Source organism: Borostomias antarcticus, assembly GCF_949987555.1.
Source record: "Borostomias antarcticus genome assembly, chromosome: 14".
NCBI classification, from domain to species: domain Eukaryota; kingdom Metazoa; phylum Chordata; class Actinopteri; order Stomiiformes; family Stomiidae; genus Borostomias; species Borostomias antarcticus.
The window spans coordinates 20115871-20137644 of record NC_140247.1 but is presented as its reverse complement, the minus strand read 5'-3'; the positions used below and the strand labels follow the sequence as shown (position 1 = coordinate 20137644).

The following is a 21774-nucleotide window of genomic DNA, read 5'->3' as shown; positions in this document are numbered from 1 at the left end:
CAAAGTGAGCAGGGGGTCCAGGAATGGATTGGTGAGAGGAACGGTATTATAAACTTTGACTTTTTTTCATATCGGATATATTCCACATAATTCGTTTTCAATTTGTGTGAGACAGGATTTCATTTATCATATAGCCTGTCCATTCTGGGTGACGTTCCAGTCTACAACATCCTAAGTTGGGGTCGTTTGGTGACATCAGTGTCACGGCGGCCATTGATGAGCGTTTCTGTGATCTCACATTCCGGAACTTAATCACCCAGCTGCCATTATGACACGGTGGCCAGGGCAGCGTGCAGATGAGGGGGTAATAGAGGCAGGTCATTATGACACGGCGGCCAGGGCAGCGTGCAGATGAGGGGGTAATAGAGGCAGGTCATTATGACACGGCGGCCAGGGCAGCGTGCAGATGAGGGGGTAATAGAGGCAGGTCATTATGACACGGCGGCCAGGGCAGCGTGCAGATGAGGGGGTAATAGAGGCAGGTCAGTTGGAGGGAGAGCTGACAGGAGACCTAGGTGATAAGAGAGGGCTGGGGGTCTCCTGTCATCCATCATGCCCGCCCACTAGCACTCGTCTCGGAGGGGTCCTTGAATAGCAACGCTGTTAACCACAATGCATTCTGGGTAATGGACTTCTGGTAACAGGATATGAGGTTAGCAGTGATGGGGTAGTCTTTCCAGACACAGGACCGGTGGGTGAGTTTAACATATTCATATTACTTCTCTGTATGTATGCTGCCTTCGGGGTGAAGCAATATATCAATATGGCAGAATATACATGTATGTCATTACGATGCAACTGTGTCTTGAGTGAAGGGAACATGTGCAGAGCACCCATCGGGTCACACACTGAGCGAGTACGTATAAACGCTGGGCTGGCGTATAATCTCAATCTGTGGTCTCTGCAGGACGCTAAATGCGCAGGCTAATGCCGTGCCCACCGCCATTAGCCTCAACAGCAGGGGCAGAGTCGAGGCGGGTCGGTCCGCGTCGGTCTCGCTCATCATCATCATCATCATCATCCTCTCTCTCTCTCTCTCTCCGTCTCTCTTAGAGAGCTGCGGAGACGAGATGATATTGCTGGATAATCCCCTGGCATTAATCATCTGCGATGTCCATTTGGATTATCAGTCTGGGACATTCAATCTGAAGCGCGCTGTGGGCGGGGCGTCTGACGCTGGCGTCAGGGAGGCGGGGCATGGGGATTCACGAGAGGCTCGAGAGCACGCCGGACTAGTGAAGTAGAATACGAGGATGTATTCGCCATACGCGGCTGTATCCTGATGATGTCATTGTTTATAGCGATGGGGTTTATCAGCTCTGCGGTCCTCTCATCCCATCAAGCCCCGCCCTCAGGTGTGTGACCTGGTACATGTGAGATCTGTGATCGGGCCCATTGGGAGTGGACGTCCCAGGAATAACAGTGGGCTATTTTATTTGTGCCAACACACACACACAGACACACACACACACGCGCACACACACACACACACACACACACACACACGCACACACACACACACACACACACACACACACACACACAAGCATTCAGGATGGTCTGGTGCACATTTTGGTGGTCTTCTACTGCACATTCTTAATGAGTCCTATCCCAGATAGCAAGCGGATCTGGGCCATATACAGGCCAGATCTGGCCCTTGTGGCTTAGTTCCGGCCCATATATGGCCCAGAATCATTACACATCCGCTTGCTATCTGGGATGCGGTTCGTGGTCCCTGGTGGTAAGTTAGCACCACTAGACTGTCCATGGGCCATACCTCCCTCCCCAATTTATCTGGGAACGCAGAACATTCCAGTCGCATTTGCTTCTCATGACTCTACAGTACAATGCACGTCCCGACCAAAATAAATCATGTTGCGTTATCACAGCGGTCCTAAAGCCCGCCGGTTATCTCCTGCAAACATGCTGGCCTGTAGCCCCACGCCGACCAATCAGGATGGGAGTTCAGTGGCGGAGGGTGACAGGACGTAAGGCCGTACACCTAGCGCTGCTCCCCCTCGCCATCCTTGATCTAATCTATTTGACCACATGTGTGTGTGCTTGTCACATCCTGGTTGAGTCAGAATGGGAGTAGGCCACACTGTTTTGTTCATGACATGAACTCCACATGAGGCAGACATATTGGAACATAGCCTATGGTTCCCAGAGACCGACTGTCACGCTAAGACAATAACAGACAAGCGATAACTACAGAGGGAAAAGGAAAATAAAAAAAAACTGACTGAAGAGAGATTCTTAAACACTTTTTCAACTCCCGATTTGCGCCGCCTAAAGTGTAAGAGAGAGAGAGAGAGAAAGAGAGAGAGAGAGAGAGAGAGAGGGAGAGAGAGAGAGAGGGGGGGGGGGGGGGTTCTGAAGAGTTCTGAAGAAAATCGTAGAGTTAGATGTAAACCAACAAGCACCTGAGCTCCCTTAAGAGACAGAAGGCGGAGAAAAGAGCAGCTCCCTGAAACACTCCTCTTTATGATGCGGGGGCAGACTTCAGGTCCGTTCAGATGACGTGAGGCGATCTGCGCTGTGCGGGGTGCTCTGTTGTGTTTCCATGGATGCTGCAGTGCACCTGCTGTGAGGGCCGTGCGAAGCGGCACGGGGGAAAAAACATGCAGGGTTCTTGTGCTCAAAGTTCAAATGACTACAACTCCTGCCTGGTATTTCAATCATTGAGTGTCTTCCCCTTCATATCTCTTCCCCCCCCACACACACACACACACCCCAGCCCCATCTCGTAAACTGTGTCCCATCGATGTGTTTATCTCATTGGGTTTAATGTTCCTCAGGAGGATGAAGTCCTTTAGCGCCATCATGGCTCCCATGACGCTCCTCTCACTCTTACCTGGGGCCATGGAGGATAACGGGCTATTGATCTATCGATCAGAATGGCCCTTTACTCTGTCACTCTGTGGACCGAGACGGAGGATGGGAGTGGTTCTTCCTGTCACTGCGGAGGTACTGCTTAAATCTCCCCCCCCCTAGGGAAGCTGTGTCTGAGGCCTATGGACCGTAACTGACCGATTGATAGATGCATAACTATTGTGCTGTGCTGCATTCAATAGCATATTACTGTATTTGATGCCTGTATTGTACTGTAATAATGTATTGTTTTGTAAATTATTACGTTCTATCATATTCAGATGTGGTGTGTCATCTGTCATCTGTCAGGAGATTCCTAGAAATATGGCATGGACACTTTTTTTTCTTATATTATGAAAATAGATACAATAATACAAGAAACTAGCACAGCTGAATGCTGGCACTAAAACAATTACTAATCTGATTTATTAAATGTATTAAGCCTCAACTGTGGGGTAACAACAACAACCACCACCACCACCACCACCACAACAACAACAACAACAACAACAACAACCACCACCACCACCACCACCAGAACAACATGTGAGGGTTCCTTCTCCACACTGTGAGGGGTCCACTCCTAACCCTCACAGACACCGATGACCCGTTGATGTAAGGATAACACTTGTTTAGTTGCTAGTGTGGCACACTGGCTGATAGATAGATAGATAGATAGATAGATAGATAGATAGATAGATAGATAGATAGATAGATAGATAGATAGATAGATAGATAGATAGATAGACAGACAGTGTATAGATTGTCTATGTAGATAGACAGTCAAAATAAATAGATCAATTTCCCCCAATGGTTGTTGTTCTCATAAATTCATGTGCAAATGCATTTCCATTCAATTTCATCATACATTTCAGGGAAAAATTCTTTCAGATGTTTCTGTTGTTCTTACAACATGTGTCTGGTTCTTGCCCTTGTTACAGGGTTCATCGGCTCTTGGCTCTGGCCTGACCAACCCTGGTGGCACTGGATGTGAGTATCGTGTTTCTGACCGTAAACACTGCTATCAGGCCAGAGACGTGTGACTGACTATATATCTGTGTAACACTGGCATGAGTTTGACCTGTGTCCTATGGGGTTTAGAACGATTACCCAAATAACCAAACTGTCATGTGATCATCAGAGTAAGACACGTAAACACACACCTCACAAAAACACCACTACCTACTCCTCTTTAGCTGTCAAGTCGACGAGAGAGGTCGGCTGCTCTATTCCTATGGTCTTGAGGAGCGCTCTGTTCTTAAGTACAGCAGGAGTGTGTCGCCCTCTAGTGGAGGCACCAGGTAGGCACAGCTGCCTTTGAATGGAAAACATTTACTTGCCACTATGAGGGTCTTTATTAAAAGTAATTTAAATGTTCAAAGTCCATTCCAGATTCAAGTTAAATTTTATTGGCCATGGATACTATGAATTTGACTAAGGTAATGGCATACGTAGAATGGGGTTCAGGGTGGGATGCTGCAAAGACATGACAGTGCAAATGCAATACAAAAAAACTGTGCAAATACAAAATAGAGCGCAAACAAAATACAGTGCTAAATTCAAAATGATATACTGTTAAAAATGGAGGCACAAATGCAATTTACGTAATATATACAGAATGGAGTGTGGTGAGTGTATGTACAGTGTGTGTGTGTGCAGAGTGTAGTGTGATAGATGAGTGATGTTATATGTGTACAGTGTGTGTGTGCAGAGTGTAGTGTGATAGATGAGTGATGTTATATGTGTACAGTGTGTGTGCAGAGTGTAGTGTGATAGATGAGTGATGTTATATGTGTACAGTGTGTGTGTGCAGAGTGTAGTGTGATAGATGAGTGATGTTATATGTGTACAGTGTGTGTGCAGAGTGTAGTGTGATAGATTAGTGATGTTATATGTGTACAGTGTGTGTGCAGAGTGTAGTGTGATAGATGAGTGATGTTATATGTGTACAGTGTGTGTGTGCAGAGTGTAGTGTGATAGATCAGTGATGTTATATGTGTGCAGTGTGTGTGTGCAGAGTGTAGTGTGATAGATGAGTGATGTTATATGTGTGCAGTGTGTGTGTCGTTGAGGTGTGAGGAACAATCAGAGGTCATGTCCGAGTGGTGGTCCGTGGGGTATAGAGTCAGTGTTGGGGGGGGGGGGGGGGGGCGTTCTGGGGGGACACAAGCCTTGTTAATGAGTCTGATGCCCGTGGGGAAGAAGCTGTTTTTGTGGCGTGTGGACCTGGTCCTGATGGACCGCAGTCTCCTGCCAGAGGGGAGTGGGTCAGAGAGACCGTGACCGGGATGGGAGGGTTCAGTCAAGGGATCTTTCTGGCCAGTTTTAGGGTCCTGGAGAGGTGCAGGTCCTGGAGGGGTGGCAGTCTACAGCTGATCACCCTCTCAGCGGAGCAGATGATGCACTGCAGTCTGCCCTTGTCCTTGTCTGTTGCGGCTGAGAACCAGATGGTGATGGAGGAGGTGAGGATGGACTCGATGATGGAGGTGTAGAAGAGGACCATCATTGCCTTTGGCATGTTGAATTTCTTCAGCTGCCTCAGGAAGTACATCCTCTGCTGTGCTTTTTTGGTGAGGGGGCTGATGTTCAGCTCTCACCTGAGGTCCCGGGAGATGGTGGTGCCCAGGAAGCGGAAGGAGTCAACAGTGGTCACTGGGGGGGGGGGGGGGGTCTTTCTAAAGTCTACATTGTAGAGGGTTCACTGTAGGCAGTCTTTTTCGTAAGATCGTGCCCACCCAGGGACGCCAAAAACGTCTTCTTGGAGCCCCAGTACGAGGGCCCAGCTCCATCTTATCCTCTACTGCTTCTTTATCCATCCGTCCACAGGGTTCACACCCTCACAGGATTACACCCTCACAGGATTACACCCTCACAGGGTTCACACCCTCACAGGATTACACCCTCACAGGATTACACCCTCACTGGGATTACACCCTCATAGGATTACACCCTCATAGGATTACACCCTCACAGGATTCACACCCTCACTGGGATTACACCCTCACAGGGTTCACACCCTCACTGGGATTACACCCTCACAGGATTACACCCTCACAGGGTTCACACCCTCACAGGATTACACCCTCATTGGGATTACACCCTGGTCTGGCCTCTAACCACATACATCCCTGCGCCTACACCGCTGCAAAAAATAATAAATGACTGATAATTAGTAATTAAAAGAATAGTAATAAGTTAATAAAATCATAACATGGAACCTTAGTCAGAGAGAGTTTACTCAGCTGCAGCCTCAATCAATCAAGTTGGATTTATATAGCGCCCTTCATGATACCCAGAGCACTTTAAGGAGCCCAGTATTCATTCAGACACAGTCATACTGGTGGTGGTAAGCTACATCTGTAGCCACAGCTGCCCTGGGGCAGACTGACAGAAGAATGGCTGCCAATCAGCGCCTACGGCCACCACCATTCATTCACACGTTGCATGTCTTTATGATGGTAGGGGGAAGATGGAGTACCCGGAGGGAACCCACGCAGGCACGGGGAGAACATGCAAACTCCACACAGAAAGGACCTGGAACGACCGGGATTCGAACTCAGGACCTTCTTGCTGTGAGGCGACAGTGCTAACCACTGAGCCACCGTGCTGCCCACAGCCTGGCCTAGTCTGCTTTCTTTCTCAGCCGTTATTTGTAAATTATAGCAGGACTCTCCGCTCCACTCCAGTGAGGATTTTGAAGGCTTCTTTTCTGAGTTGGGGCCGTTTTGTGGTCCATCCTGCGTGAAAGAAAGAGAATGCTACATTTCTATAGTTGTAGGCTGGGTGACTCAGGCTCCCAATCTCCTACTGGGTCACAGGCCGTAGCTCGCAGTCAGGAGAGACCCAGGAGCATCGCTGCTCTCTAACTTTTATACTCTCTCTCTCTCGTCTCTCTCTCCTCCCATCACATCAGGGATTACATCAATTTCAACCAATCAAGGCACACATCATAACCCCATACAGAGTGATCATCTCATGGTCATCACATGCTCATTGTTGTCATACTGGCAACTATTCTTCATATCATCATGACAATCTCCAACCAATCACATGCTCACCAACTCCTCGTGATACGATCCCCTCTGTGAGATCATTCTGGTACAGGAAAATAGCTCCAAAACAATCATCATGACTAAGGGTCATCTTGATCTTGAACTGGCATGTTCAAGCTTAGTGTTACAAATCAATACAAATAGAAAACAAATATGTCTAGATCTCACTTCTAAACATTTCTGGATTCATAGTACTATAATCACTGTTAACACATATGACATCATCAGCTGGACACATACGTGTAGTATTACAAATCAGTACTAAAATCACACAGTTAACTCAGATATCATCATTAACTGGGCCCATAAGCTAGCATTAGGAATGATTTCATTTCATTTTAATCATTTGGTCCATCTCTCTCAGATCTCCTCAGAGCCTCAAGGCTGAATGTTGTTATATGCCTCAGTTCCTTTGGGGTCTTCATATCTCTTCAAATCAAATCAAACTTTATTTGTACAGCACATTTCATACACAGAGGCAACACAATGCGCTTTACAGAGAGCAATGGGAGGATGGGTATAGGTCCCACCCCTACATATTCCAGAGGGAAGCAAAAAAAAACAGTTTCACCCGGGGGCAAGAAAAGTGAGCTGTCAAAATTCTTCCCTGAATTCTCTCAACAAGACAATCGAGCAAGCTCCTGGAAAATGTTTGTCTATTTGGCTAATAACATTTACAGAGCAGTAAACCTGGGCTAAATACTTCATAAGAGAGACATGACTAACAGTAGAGTGCACAAATAGTTACAGAGAAGTTGCCTACATGGTAGGCCATTATGTGTTAGCTATCCCTGTAGTCTCTAATATGATATTTAAGTGAATCATATAACAAAGCACAGTAAGCACTTAGCAGGACAGGCTCATAGAGAATGCTGCGGTGGGGAGACAGAAAGCAGAGAGCCGAGAGTAAAAAGGGGGTGGGGTTGGCTGGATAGGGACAGCTGATGAGGATGATGGGAGGGAGCTGGACACAAGGAGGCAGGGGGCCTCTCCAGGAGCCATGGGGAGCCATTTGGAGGACTGTGGCCGAGGACGGGGACGGGGGGGGGGGGGTTCTCCGGGACCTGATACAGGGTGGCCTGTATAAGAGGGAAAGACAGGGAGGAGGGAGGAAGGCAGGGTAAGTGGCTGTACTGGACCTCCACAGCAGGATATCGCTTGACAACATACAGTACAGTAGTGAAACACTTTTCATTGAAAAATACTTCCAAACCTTCAGTGTATTACATCTTCAATTAAACCAGATTTTCATCAGATCGTCCCCACTTAGGATAATCATTTCATAATTCTTGCATTACATAAGCAATACATGTCCTGTTTGTAGTCAGGCCACTTTGCTAGTCCCATCATTTCCACCCTCTCACCTTCCTAATTTACAATAACATTGTGGATACGGAGTCTGCTGAGCATGTGTCCATTATAACTGTGATAATGACGACAAACAGGTCCTGCACGGTTGGTGGCCCCTCAAACACACCCAGAGATGCTTCTTTGTCATCTTTGTAAACGTCACATGCAGAGAGACATTTTTAACAGGGTCAATGTGTTTTTGCACCTGCTTGATATTAAATGACCTCAAAGAGGACAGCCTTGCCAACACAGGCCTCTTAAATAGGCTACTCAAACTAAACAACCCTGGCCCTGGGTGCTTGTGACTAAGTGAAGAAACTTTTGGTCAAACTTGGCAGCCTGGTGGTGGGTAGTGTGTGACTGTCATCAGTTTGTAGGCTACAGGGTCATTCTCTCTGCCACTATCACCTGAAAGTCCAGCTACATACCGACCACAGAGCCAGCTGACCATTCTATCCAGCCACATCGCGTTTCTCTTCCTAATGATGCCCTGATTCCTAATAATGCCCTGATTATTGCCAGGTGTACATGCCAGTGAAGAACAAGTAGGCTATAATGTAAGTTTGAAAGGCAGCTGTACATTATGCACAATGTTGACTAGGTTATGGAGTCACCATCAACCAATGGCAAGCAGCGTTCAGGAACTATGGTGCTCCACGGCTGCAACCTCCCCCTTCTCTTCAGGGAAGCAGTGGAAATCACATGACCCACTTGTCAGATTGCATGCTGTTGTTGGAATTAAAATGTTTCTTGGACTGCCGAGTGATCTCTTCGAATATCGCTCTAACAGTGGTAGTAAATATACGCCCTGGTCTTTTTCAGTTTCCGTATATTCATTGATGTGATGTGATAGGTGCCGTTTAGGGCTCAGGCTGTCGCAGAAACGACCTTTGCAACAGTGTTATTGTTGCACGGACCCAGAAACTGACAAGCAGGCAGAGCAGAGCAGAGCAGAGGAGGACGGACAGAGAGAGAAAGTGCGTGAGGGATTGCGAATCGCTGGGTTGGTTCGAAAGGAAAGGAAGGCTACAGCCGAGCGAGGCCTGAGCAAGAGGGACATCTTGTTCACCTCCGACAGAAACACGGCGGCATCATGGCCAATATTGCGGTTCAAAGGATAAAACGGGAATTCAAAGAGGTTCTCAAAAGCGAGGAGGTTGGCTGAATCATTTCTTCAATCGACAGTGAACGTGAGCTAGTGCTAGCTGGCTAGCTGGAGCTAACCTTGGCTAGCTTAGCAAGCGGAGCTTGTCATTTGAGTTGTGTGGTAACGTTAGCTGTGCCAAATGACTAGTGTTTTTCACGTTTCGCCATCTATTTGGCCATGTTTTTCGGTAGCTAATCGAAACAAAGTCACGGCGATCACTAATAGCATGCTACCACCATTGCTAGCCAACGCCAGCTAGCCTGCTAGTGCTAGAGCTCCTTTCGGTTTCAGCACTGTGTTTTGCAATGAGATTCTTGTAGTAACAATCAACGTTAGCTCGCTGCTACATTGTGGCATTGACTGCTGGGGGAAATGTCTTTATGCAGCCAGGTTGCAACAATTGGTGGCTAACTTGTATAGGCCTGGCAGGTAGCTAGCTAGTAAGCCAGTTTGCGTTGTGTAATCAAATCCATGATGCTGTATATTGGGGCTGTTGTCAGACGAAGTTAATGTAAAGGAGTGCTCATTTCAACGACTGTCGTTTGAATGCCAATACGAGCTAGTGTGTAAAGCTGGCTAATAGGCTGACTGTATAGCTGTATTGGTGTTGACAACCTAGCTACAGTACGTTTAGATGCTTACCGTACTGTCATTTACTTAACTGACTACTTAGTCTTTGTCAGGTTCGAGTTTGGGAAGCTTCAACCTGTCATCAACCAAGGTGGCGAGTGTAATTGCTAACTATCCATCTGGCTTCATTGGCATGGCTCTAGCTCAACGAGCTCCGGGTAGCAGCTGTCATAGTGTTGAAAGTGTCAGTGGTGTGTTGGGATGAAGTTCTTCTTGTGAAGGAGTCAGAAGGGCTCTCCTTAATTTGCACAACACCTCTAATGCCAAATTCAATTGAAGGTTCTTTTGCTTCTTCCCCCCCCCCCCCCCCCCCAGACGAGCAAAAACCAGATAAAGGTGGACCTGGTGGACGAGAACTTCACAGAGCTCAAGGGGGAGATCGCAGGGCCACCTGACACACCATATGAAGGTGACAGGCCCGGGGGGGGGGGGGGGGGGGGGGGGGTGTACATCAGGCCCAGACGCTAGTCTGTCTGCAGCCTCCAAATGTAGGCCTTCACTCTGAGGAGGTGAGTGAGAGACAGCCAGCGCTGTTCCACCAGGCTTTTATCATTTACCAGGCTGATTGTCAGTTTCCCGGAGATGGGGATGTGTGTGTGTGTGCGTGTGTGTGCGCGTGTGTGTGCGCGCGTGTGTGTGCGCGCGCGCGCATTAGGTACTGGAAGATGGAGGCTGAAGGTTCTTCTCGTTGAGGTCATCAACTAAACTACCCTGACGAGATCATCGTAATAGTGCATCCATACTTAAGCACAGAAATAGCCTAGGCTGCTTGCTTTAAAGAAACCTGTCTGTCATTGGGGCCAGTCTAAATTCCAATGCTGCATTATAAGTAACTCGGCTAATTTAATGACACACTCACACAACAATCAGTCAACGGCTTTACAGTTTATCTGACAACACAAATAGACATTTGACCCCTAGGGTCACATTTTTTTCCATCTACAATTGTTTGAGTGCATGTGAAAATGCTACAGCTGTTTTATAAGACCAAGGCGCAGCCTATTGCCTAATATAACGCTATGGCTACAACATCAACAGCAGCAACTGAAGCTCTCAGTGCTTATCAATTCTATGATTCTGACCAGTTTGGAACCATTTCCCAACCCTAGTGTCGCATGTACGTTATGCTATAGATTGACTTTTAAAGGCAAGAGGTCTAAAAGTCTTTACAACGTCCCTGTCTATGTCCGTTCCTTTGCAGGTGGTAGATACCAACTAGAAATTAAAATTCCAGAGACATATCCTTTCAATCCTCCTAAGGTAGGTATACATCGATGATCGAATATAAATAGATGATTGTCACTTTCATGAGTGGAAAAAAAGCAGGCTTCTACCAAAGCCAGTGTTCTGTTGTCACCGAATGGCGCCGGTCACAGATGGATTGAGCGGTTCTCCTCCGGGCTCTCTCCTACAGGTGCGATTCATCACTCACATCTGGCATCCAAACATCAGCTCGGTCACAGGTGCAATATGTCTGGACATCCTGAAAGACCAGTGGTGAGTCATAGTAGCCGTACTACCAGTATAGTGACTGTAATATCCCTGTCCCACTTGGCAAAAAAGCCACATAACATGTGGATTGTGTAATAACATCTCGGTAGTGATGTAAACATGAACCCGGGGCTGATTTTCTCCCCTTTCCAGTGATGATGATGTTGATTGTGTGACAGCAGAGGCAAATTACATAGACAGTCATATTACCTTCCTTGTCCAAATGAACAACTTTTTCCTCCTGCTACTTGAAGATTACATGTGACAGTTTTGTATTGCAGTTTAGTTGGCTATCTGAGTAATGTAAATCACATGTAGGCTGATTTTATCATGTGTACGCTTGTGTGGATCTGCCAACAAGTTTACATTCAGTTTCGCGTTCTAACATATATCCATAAACTCTTGAAAACCACTTCCAATTCGGTTTTGTAAACTTTATTTTGCACTACGATAAACTAGGAGAGGGCTGATAGTAGCCGACCAAAATCAATCAAAAACTCCAAACGGTTTAAAAAACGTTCTTGCCTGTTTTACTACCAAAAGGAATCTAATGGTGGGGGACCTTCGTCTACTCACATGTTACTCACACTAGGGCTGCACGATTATGACAAAATTTCATAATTGCGATTATTTGCTTCAAAATGGTAATTGCGATTAATATTTCAAAGTAATAGCTTTAGCTCTGCACAGTTTGCATATGACCTGCTGGGCTTGAGCGACATCATCTTTTTCGTAACCACTCAGCGGGAACGCATGTGATTGGTCAGACAGCATAAGCGCCTGTGATTCGTCCGTGTAGTCCTAGCACACTCGATTCAAAGCAAAATTATTAATCACATTAATTGCGGCCTGTTGCGATTAGTTAATCGCGGAGGTCATAATCGCGATTTCGATTAATTCACGATTAACTGTGCAGCCCTAACTCACACGCCTCCTCGCTCCAGCCCCCTCAGATTAGGGGACATTGAATGTATAGGAACTAGGGGCCAACATGGGCGCATGTGGTAACAGGTGGTCCCTCTCATGCGTGCGCGTTTTGTTTGTTGTTTTGTTTTTGTTTGTGTGCGCTGCAGGGCGGCGGCCATGACGCTGCGGACCGTGCTCCTCTCACTACAAGCCTTATTGGCAGCAGCAGAACCAGATGACCCACAGGATGCTGTGGTGGCCAATCAGGTTAGACTAAGTGTGTGTGTGTGTGCGCACACGTTTGTTTGCTTATCATCGGTACAGATTTAGGACTCATATCATGAACGGGGTTTATTGTTTGTCCAACAGCACTGCTTTACTGAGCTCCACTGTGACCATTCCTGTCTCTCTCTGTCTCTCTCTGTCTCTCTCTCTCTCTCTCTCTCTCTCTGTCTCTCTGTCTTTCTCTCTCTCTCTGTCTCTCTCTCTGTCTCTCTCTCTCTGTCTCTCTCTCTGTCTCTCTCTCTCTCTCTCTCTCTCTATCTATCTCCCCCTCTGTCTCTCTCTGTCTCTCTCTCTCTGTCTCTCTCTCTGTCTCTCCCCCCCTCTCTGTCTCTCTGTGTCTCTCTCTCCCTCTCCCCCCCCCCCCCTCTCTCTCTCTCTCTCTCTCTCTCTCTCTCTCTCAGTATAAGCAGAACCCAGACATGTTCAAACAGACGGCCAGGCTCTGGTCCCACGTCTACGCCGGCGCCCCCGTGTCCAGTCCAGAGTACACCCGCAAAATAGACAAACTGTGTGCCATGGGCTTTGACAAAGTGAGCCTGTCTATCTCTACTAACGCTACTATCTAGGAGGATATGACAGATTGTGGTTTCCTGCGGTTGTGAGTGAGCCGCATGGTGATTGAGCCGCATGGTGAGTGAGCCGCATGGCGAGTGAGCTGCATGGTGAGTGAGCCGCATGGTGAGTGAGCCGCATGGTGAGTGAGCCGCATGGTGAGTGAGCCGCATGGTAAATGAGCTGCATGGTGAGTGAGTCGCATGGTGAGTGAGCTGCATGGCGAGTGGACTGAGCAGTTGTGGCTGGTGTGTTGAAATGGGGAAATAGAGACAGTGGGAAAGAAAGAAAAAAAAAAAAGGTGTTTTTATTCCGTGTTCGCCATAGTTGACGTTTTTGCCCATCTGGCGTTTTTCAAATTGTTGTTAAAAAAAAAGAGAAAAAAAGGCCGTTCCTCTCTCTCTTTCTCTCTGTCCACAGAATGCAGTAATAGTGGCGTTGTCGTCAAAATCTTGGGATGTGGAGGCAGCAACAGAGTTACTGCTCAGCAACTGAGTTTCAACCCCTGACCTGCTCCCCCGCCCCCCCCCCCCGGTCCTCTCTCTGACCTCCACACACACTGACCCTCTCTCTGTCTCTGTCTGATCCCCTCCTCTCCGCTGTCTCTGTTTCATGATGGACTCTCTCCTAGAAACGCCTTCCCTCCATCCTCCCGTACATGTCGGGTTGACATGCTCCCACCCTTCCTCTCTGTTCTCAGTCATCGACCATTCCACCCATTACCTCAGTGAGATGTCTGACCCCCCTTCCCGTGAGCTGAGTGCCATCACCTCCCTCGATCTCCACCGCCCACTCAGTATAGCTGTATCCGGATACGGACTACCTTGACTTGCTGTTACCTATCCAGTTGTTTTCACATCAGTGAGGATGATTGTAAAACGAGCCAAGAAGGCAACTGGTTTCACTTTTTAAGCACTTAACACATCACGGATGTTACCTTGCTGTAGCGACGCCCATTCTCCCAGGTGCCACTCTGTGGGAACCACGGCGCTTCCTTACTGTACAAACCCCAACGCCAGCACACCTCCTCCTTCACCCCTTCCTCATCACTGTCATGGCTGCATTCACTTTCTCTCCCCCAAACACACATCTCCCTTTTTTTATTTGTTTTTTGCCTCCTACAGGAATACATTTGGATTCCCGTTTTTAAAAGAAAGAAAACCAATGAACAGTTACGCTCACCTATGTCACTGTTCACAGATTACGCAACTCTAGCAAAATTGAGACTGGAGAAAATTAAGAAAATATTGCATCCACTGAACTGCACCAACAGAGAAGAAAAATGTTAAATGAATTAATCTGTAAATAAAGCTATTGAAGTCTGTGTAAAATAATTCCACAATTGTTGGCATTTTATTGTAAGTATGATATGTTCATTCTTACTATGTAGAACCTCACTTTGTGTGCGTGTGTGTGTGTGTGTGTGTGTGTGTGTGTGTGTGTGTGTGTGTGTGTGTGTGTGTGTGTGTGTGTGTGTGTGTGTGTGTGTGTGTGTGTGTGTGTGTGTGTGTGTGTGTGTGTGTGTGTGTGTGTGTGTGTTAGATGTTATGGAGCCCAAATGCCCTCACAAGAATAGATGATACAGCATGGATCAAAATGTTGGAGTTTACAAATAAGTCTATAAACTACAGCTCAGTGGGTTCTAAGTCTAAACTATAGCTCAGTGTGGGTTCTAAGTCTAAACTATAGCTCAGTGTGGGTTCTAAGTCTAAACTACAGCTCAGTGTCTCAACTATACTTCAGTGTGGGTTCTGTCTTAAAAATCACATGGGGATGGTCCTCACAAGTTAAGGGTTAATTTAGGGTCAAAGGTTAGGATTCAGGGCTTACAATTAAGATTAGGGGTCAAAGGTTAGGTTTAGGGGGTTTTCTGATGGTTAGGCATCATAGGTTAGGTTTAGGCGGTTCCCACAAAGATGAAAGTAAACGTTTGTGTGTGTGTGTGAAAAGAAATCTAGGGTGAGGAGCTAAATTTATGATACTGGGGGAAACTGAATCCAAAGGGAGTTGCCCAGTCAGAAAGTAGAACAAGCAAATTCAAGCATGTTTAAGCATGCTGCAAAAATGAACGTGTACGAGCGTTCACACACGCACTGTGACTGCACCACCGGAGGCTTTTTACACGCCAGTCTCATGAACAATAAAGGTTATTACTAAAGGTTATTACTCTACAGTAGGCTCCCGATTAGAGGATATAGCTGAGGGATGAGCAGTGACTACTAGGACTGCATCATGATCACAGCAGTCAGTGTGTTGTTAAAGCATTTTAGCGTAGCCTGCCGGTACCCTCGACAGATAGAGGGACGTGGGCTTGTTTGCCTGGCGAGGTGAGAGAGAGGGGCAGGAACACACAGATGGCTGCTTGGGTGGCATGTTGTGGCAGAGCCAGGCTCTCCAGCAGGACCATCTTTATTACAGGAGAGACCTTGGCACGGCGCTGGTCACCATATTGCAGCCTGCATACTTGCACTGTGGGGTGTGTACACATTTGAGCACATTTCTAGGCCTATGTGGTTGATGTGTTTAAGATAAGATATAACGTTAATGATCCCCAGGGTAAATTTGGGAACTACAGCAGCAGAAAGATAGAACAACAGGTAGAATAAAATCAAGAACCAATGGGTCATATAACACAATATTAGCATTAAAAACACAAATATGAATAAATAACTGCTATAAAAATCTTTAATATGAATAGCAATGAAAAGCCTAGCCAGTGTAAGGTGTCAAGTAAAGTCCACTGGCTGGCTCAAAGGAAAGCTTGAGCCGCTCTGTCTTGCACTTAGACAGGATTGTTTGTAGTTGTGATTGCTTATCTGTAGCAATATATTTTCAATATTCTCAATATCTTTCTCCTTCAAAGGTGTGTACATTTGTGTGATTGTGTGCACTGTATGGGTGTGTGCGTGTGTACTGTATGTGTGCGTGTGTGGGTGTGTATGCGTGTGTACTGTATGTATGTGTGTGTGTGTGTCTGGTGTACAGTATGTGTGTGTGTATGCGTGTGTACTGTATGTGTGCGTGTGTGGGTGTGTATGCTTGTGTACGGTATGTGTGTGTGTGTGTATGCGTGTCTACTGTATGTGTGTGTGTGTGTGTGTATAAGTGTGTACTGTATGTGTGTGTGTGTGTGTGTGTCATGGCGTGTCAGGGCCTATAGTGCGTCCCCACACGGACTCCCTGTTGACTATAGTCAGAGCAACACCTGCTATCAAGCTGCAGGCAAAACCAGCAGGTTTTCCCATTGGACATCTTATGTGTGACACAAGCGCTGTTCTCAGCCTGATAAATATCTCCTTTCTGGCACTCAATTGACTAGTAGATTAGAAAGATGACTTACCCAGTCTCCAGTGAGAAGGTGCCTGGGGTGATCATATCTTAGGTTTCACACCAGGGTTTTGAGGAGGCAGGGATAATCTTTGTTGTGTTGGAACACATTTTAAGCGGTGCAGCCGCTTCTACAGGCCTAAGTGTACGTGACACGTCTGTCTGTGTGTGTGTCCGTTCGTAGCATGAGATTTACCCTAATCAACCAGCAGAGGGCAGTAGAGATTGCTTCTAAATCTGCACCAGTTCACCACCTTGGATTGATTTCATGGTGATTTTTCACCCACAGTTAAAGATGATATAGATAATATTTTATGTAGACAAATCTTATAAAAAAAAAAAACTTGAACAAGCCTCGTAAACCAATAGCATTTCAACTCTTGATCGCTCCTGATTCTGGGGCCAATCACTGTGCTTAGATCCGGTCTAATGCGGGTCTTAGCCTGGGGCCTATTTGCTTTGCAGTTGTGTTTCCGGTCTATGCGGATACTGTCCAAAAGTAGGCCTACCCATAAACCTACGATATGATGCGGCAAGACCTCCTTGTGGAATAGGCTACTTAGTTTGGTATGTTCATGTTTTATTGTAATTCGTAGTGACTGGCGAGACTAGGCTGTGTGATTCTGCATTGTGTGACAGGAGACCAGCGGGCTGTAGACCGGAAACCAAGCGAATAGAAACCAGGCCCTCCCCCGAGGACGGCCTGGTGACGCGAGGCGAGGCCGGTCTAGGCCCTCCCCCGAGGACGGCCTGGTGACGCGAGGCGAGGCCGGTCTAGGCCCTCCCCCGAGGACGGCCTGGTGACGCGAGGCGAGGCCGGTCTAGGCCCTCCCCCGAGGACGGCCTGGTGACGCGAGGCGAGGCCGGTCTAGGTTGAGGCTGGATCTGCCAGATAAACCTGTAGGAATCTGCACATATGGAAATGTTGCTCCAAAAAACTCAGATATGAATCTGAATGGAAACCAGGCTGAGTTCTTCTGAGGAGATACTCCCGTACCAACATCGACTACCCCCCGAGAGATACCAGCCATACCAACATCGACTACCCCCCGAGAGATACCAGCCATACCAACATCGACTACTCCCCGAGAGATACCAGCCATACCAACATCGACTACTCCCCGAGAGATACCAGCTGTACAACATCGACTACCCCCCAGAGATACCAGCCGTACCAACATCGACTACCCCCCGAGAGATACCAGCCATACCAACATCGACTACCCCCCGAGAGATACCAGCCATACCAACATCGACTACCCCCCGAGAGATACCAGCCATACCAACATCGACTACCCCCCGAGAGATACCAGCCATACCAAAATCGACTACCCCCTGAGAGATACCAGCTGTAAATATCGACTACCCCCCGAGAGATACCAGCCGTACCAACATCGACTACCCCCCGAGAGATACCAGCCATACCAACATCGACTACCCCCCGAGAGATACCAGCCATACCAACATCGACTACCCCCCGAGAGATACCAGCCATACCAACATCGACTACCCCCCGAGAGATACCAGCCATACCAAAATCGACTACCCCCTGAGAGATACCAGCTGTAAATATCGACTACCCCCCGAGAGATACCAGCCGTATCAACATCGACTACCCCCCGAGAGATACGATTATCTTTGGGGGTGGGGCGGGGGGGGGGGGGGAAGTAGCCTTGTGAGACTATTCTGATGTCGCGAGCTCACATTGTTACTCACAAATCAGTGTGGATACTCAGAAAACGGAAAACGATCTCTCCAATCAGTGTTGGTTCTGAGGAATTTGAAATACAAACATCTACGGTGGGCGGGTTTATGACAGCGAGGAGCAGTTGAAGTTAGCATGTGATATGACCTTTTCAGATTCTTCGTACACAGAGCCACGAAATGCATTCAAGGGCGCAGGTCTGTGCTCTGAGTACCATTTCTAGTAATAGAATGAACTGATCCTTATAATGTTTTTATTTTTATGTTATTGTATTGGTTTATTTGTCAGGGACAATGCACATTAAAAGACAATAAATCATGGGTACAATAAGTCATAAATGAGCCAGAATTAGCCAAGAGGCTAGTTTTCATCTGCTGTCCCTGGCCAGATGTTAAAAAGGCAACCTGGAATATAAAATACAGCGCAATAAAAAAAACAATAGAACGAAGCTAAAATACAATAGAAATAAGCTAAAAGACAGACATAAGACATTAGGGCCCATGGAACACTTATTAACATACTAGAAAATACACACTAATCAGAGAGAAACATGCTCATGACAGGACATGACAGGACAAACGATTATGACAGGATAAAACAGTTGACATGATGGCAATAGGAATATCAACTGTATTAATGTGTACATGTTTGATTACTGTTGATGAGCCATGATTTCAGGTGTGCAGTGAAGGCACGAGGTCCCTAATCTCTGTGGGTATTGAGTTCCAGTCCTGTGATGCTTTAACTGAGAATGATGACCGGCTAATGATTCTGTGGGATACGATGCAGTCTCCTCAGGTGGAGGCTCTGGTTGTGCGGTTAGAGTTTGATCTCTGTGTGATGTAAGCGGAGGGGGTGCAGTGTTGTGCAGGAATTAAGTTCGAGATATTTTATCCTCTGGCACTATCTGCGGATCATCGCTCCAGTGCCGACCTCCAGCCAGCCTACCAGCTACCTGACAGCTGTCTCCGGTGTGCGGTGAGCCGATGGTCCTCGGGCATCTTGTTTCCTCCGGTCTGTGCGTGCTACGTGATAGCCGGGATCCTGTTGCGTGCCGGGCATGCCGTCCTCCCCCCTGCCGAGAAGCGCTGCCGGGAGCGCTAAGGACCAACGGAAGTAGTGCGCTGCTACCGGCAACTGAGTTCAATTGGGGTTGAACGGGAGTCATGTAAACCAGATGGGAATCAAACACAAGTACGTTCATTTATGTCGCTGGAACTTCCTCTCGTTTCCTTTTGGATGATTACGTTGAAAATGTGCAGGGTGGTCCCAGTCCTGTGCCTTGCGATGCTACTACTTGAAGGTAAGGGAGCGTACTATAAATTAAACTAGCCTGCGTTTGATTTTCCATTACCTTATTATTTTTGTTATTATAAATGTCTGAACATTTACATTTTGTGGCTTGTTTTTGCCTTCATGGTAACAATTTCAAGCCGCATTCCAAAGTTCTGATGCGCAATAACGCACCGGCATGCGCCTTGCGCCGAGGCAAACCTCTTTACCACACACACACACACACACACACACACACACACACACACACACACACACACACACATATATACTTTAGTACTACTAATACTTTACTCTAGAGAGTAAACACATACATGTGTTACAAGTGTATATGAGTGTTCTAGCAGTGAGATATCCAGCGCCCGCTCTACTTCCCTCCCTAGCGGCGGACTCCGCGCGCGGGCGCTACGCGCAGCAGCTCCTCAGCGACCTGATGGAGAACTACTCCAACGCGCTGAGGCCGGTGGACGACACGGACAAGGCTCTGAACGTCACCCTGCAGATCACGCTGTCCCAGATCAAAGACATGGTGGGTCACGCGTGTCTCTGCCTGTCTCTGGTCCGCACCAGAAGCACGCGATGCACTGTCTGGAGTAGACCAGAGTTGAAATATCATAAATAAAAAAATAAATAAAAAAACACCCACCTTCGAATAGTATAGAAAGTTTATTTGCTATATAGGCCTACTGTATAAGCAGTACAGGTACGTTGGAATTCTTGTTATCACTTGTCCTTGCAATATCTTATCAACGCTCATCAATTCAATCAAGTCCTCATTCCAGTTCCTTGTACGCAACAGACATTACGCCTCCAATCTGCCAATCTGCTATCTGTAGTCTAGCAGCCAAAGAATCTGATTGACCCTTATCTGCTTATTCCATCCAATCATTGATGACTGTGACTGTAACCGTAATATAGGCGGTGCAATTATTAAAATTCAAGTATACAGTTGTTCGAGGGCAGGGGAGTGAGAGACTGGTCCATCAGAACAGAACATCTGCAGGGAGAGGGGGATTCTGTCCAGGGAAGGGGGTTTGGGGGAGGTGTGTGTGTGTGTGTGGGGGGGGGGGGTATCTGTCCAGGGCAGGGGGTTTGGGGGAGGTGTGTGTGTGTGTGTGTGTGTGTGTGTGTGTGTGGGGGGGTATCTGTCCAGGGCAGGGGGTTTGGGGGAGGTATGTGTGGGGGGGTATCTGTCCAGGGCAGGGGGTTTGGGGGAGGTGTGTGTGTGTGTGGGGGGGGTATCTGTCCAGGGCAGGGGGTTTGGGGGAGGTGTGTGTGTGGGGGGGGTATCTGTCCAGGGCAGGGGGTTTGGGGGAGGTGTGTGTGGGGGGGTATCTGTCCAGGACAGGGGGTTTGGGGGTGGTGTGTGTGTGGGGGGTATCTGTCCAGGACAGGGGGTTTGGGGGAGGTGTGTGTGTGTGGGGGGTATCTGTCCAGGGCAGGGGGTTTGGGGGTGGTGTGTGTGTGGGGGGTATCTGTCCAGGACAGGGGGTTTGGGGGAGGTGTGTGTGTGTGGGGGGTATCTGTCCAGGGCAGGGGGTTTGGGGGAGGCTGGGGGGGGGTATCTGTCCAGGGTAGGGGGTTTGGGGGAGGCGGGGGGGGGGGGGGGTATCTGTCCAGGGTAGGGGGTTGGGGTGAGGGGGTGGGGGGGGCTTCTGTCCAAGTGGTGGTCTACTGTTTACACTCAAGGTTCAAGTTCAAGATACGTATGGGTAGAGATGTAACGGTATGAGGTTTTCATATCAATATTATAGTGACCATAATTATCACGGTTATCAGTATTATCGTGGTTTTATAAAATGTGCTGAATTTTTTCCAAAACTACTGATACACAACTGAAATCATTTCAAGTTTTATATTGGAATCCGTAAATAAAATTAGCAGCACTATGCACTTTTTATTTGCATGAACTTAAAAGTTATGTTGCTAACTTTGGTTGATGCTGGACTGTATTTATAGTAAGTTTTTCAAAGCGTGGAAATCAAACACGTTTTTAATGATAATTTCATCACAATAAATGACGTGGAATTCTATCACGGTTTATCATTATACCGGTTATCGTTACATCCCTACGCGTGAGTATGTTAATCTGTATGCTGTATGCTTAAGCAGATGTCTAATGTACTTGAAAGTAAGACACTATTTGTCAAATACACATCTGCTTT

The 21774-nt window shown here is 47.3% G+C and overlaps 2 protein-coding genes across 2 annotated transcripts in view; both read left to right on the top strand.

Annotated features, from left to right (window-relative positions):
* LOC311317533 (neuronal acetylcholine receptor subunit alpha-9-II) overlaps positions 1-21774 on the top strand; it is a gene marked incomplete at its 3' end in the record, with an annotated part of 51168 nt that overhangs the window by 22283 nt on the left and 7111 nt on the right. The window contains exon 2 of the mRNA XM_084448607.1: positions 19993-20138. Within this exon, the coding sequence (XP_084304733.1) occupies positions 20043-20138 (96 nt within the window). The 5' untranslated portion in view covers positions 19993-20042. The remainder of the gene's footprint in view (positions 1-19992; positions 20139-21774) is intronic.
* LOC311317291 (ubiquitin-conjugating enzyme E2 K) lies at positions 9013-14603 on the top strand. Its single transcript, XM_084448368.1, has 7 exons — positions 9013-9429; positions 10366-10459; positions 11252-11310; positions 11465-11547; positions 12615-12714; positions 13134-13262; positions 13705-14603. Exons 1-7 carry the CDS (start codon positions 9367-9369, stop codon positions 13777-13779), a joined length of 603 nt encoding a protein of 200 aa, XP_084304494.1. The 5' UTR covers positions 9013-9366; the 3' UTR covers positions 13780-14603.

What these genes read in the sequence shown, in the direction of transcription:
- LOC311317291 (XM_084448368.1), top strand. Translation starts at nt 9,367, where the DNA reads ATGGCCAATATTGCGGTTCAAAGGATAAAACGGGAATTCAAAGAGGTT. An exon ending in AGGTTCTCAAAAGCGAGGAG is followed by an intron (nt 9,430 to 10,365) that starts GTTGGCTGAATC and finishes CCCCCCCCCCAG; the next exon opens with ACGAGCAAAAACCAGATAAA. An exon ending in ATGCTGTGGTGGCCAATCAG is followed by an intron (nt 12,715 to 13,133) that starts GTTAGACTAAGT and finishes TCTCTCTCTCAG; the next exon opens with TATAAGCAGAACCCAGACAT.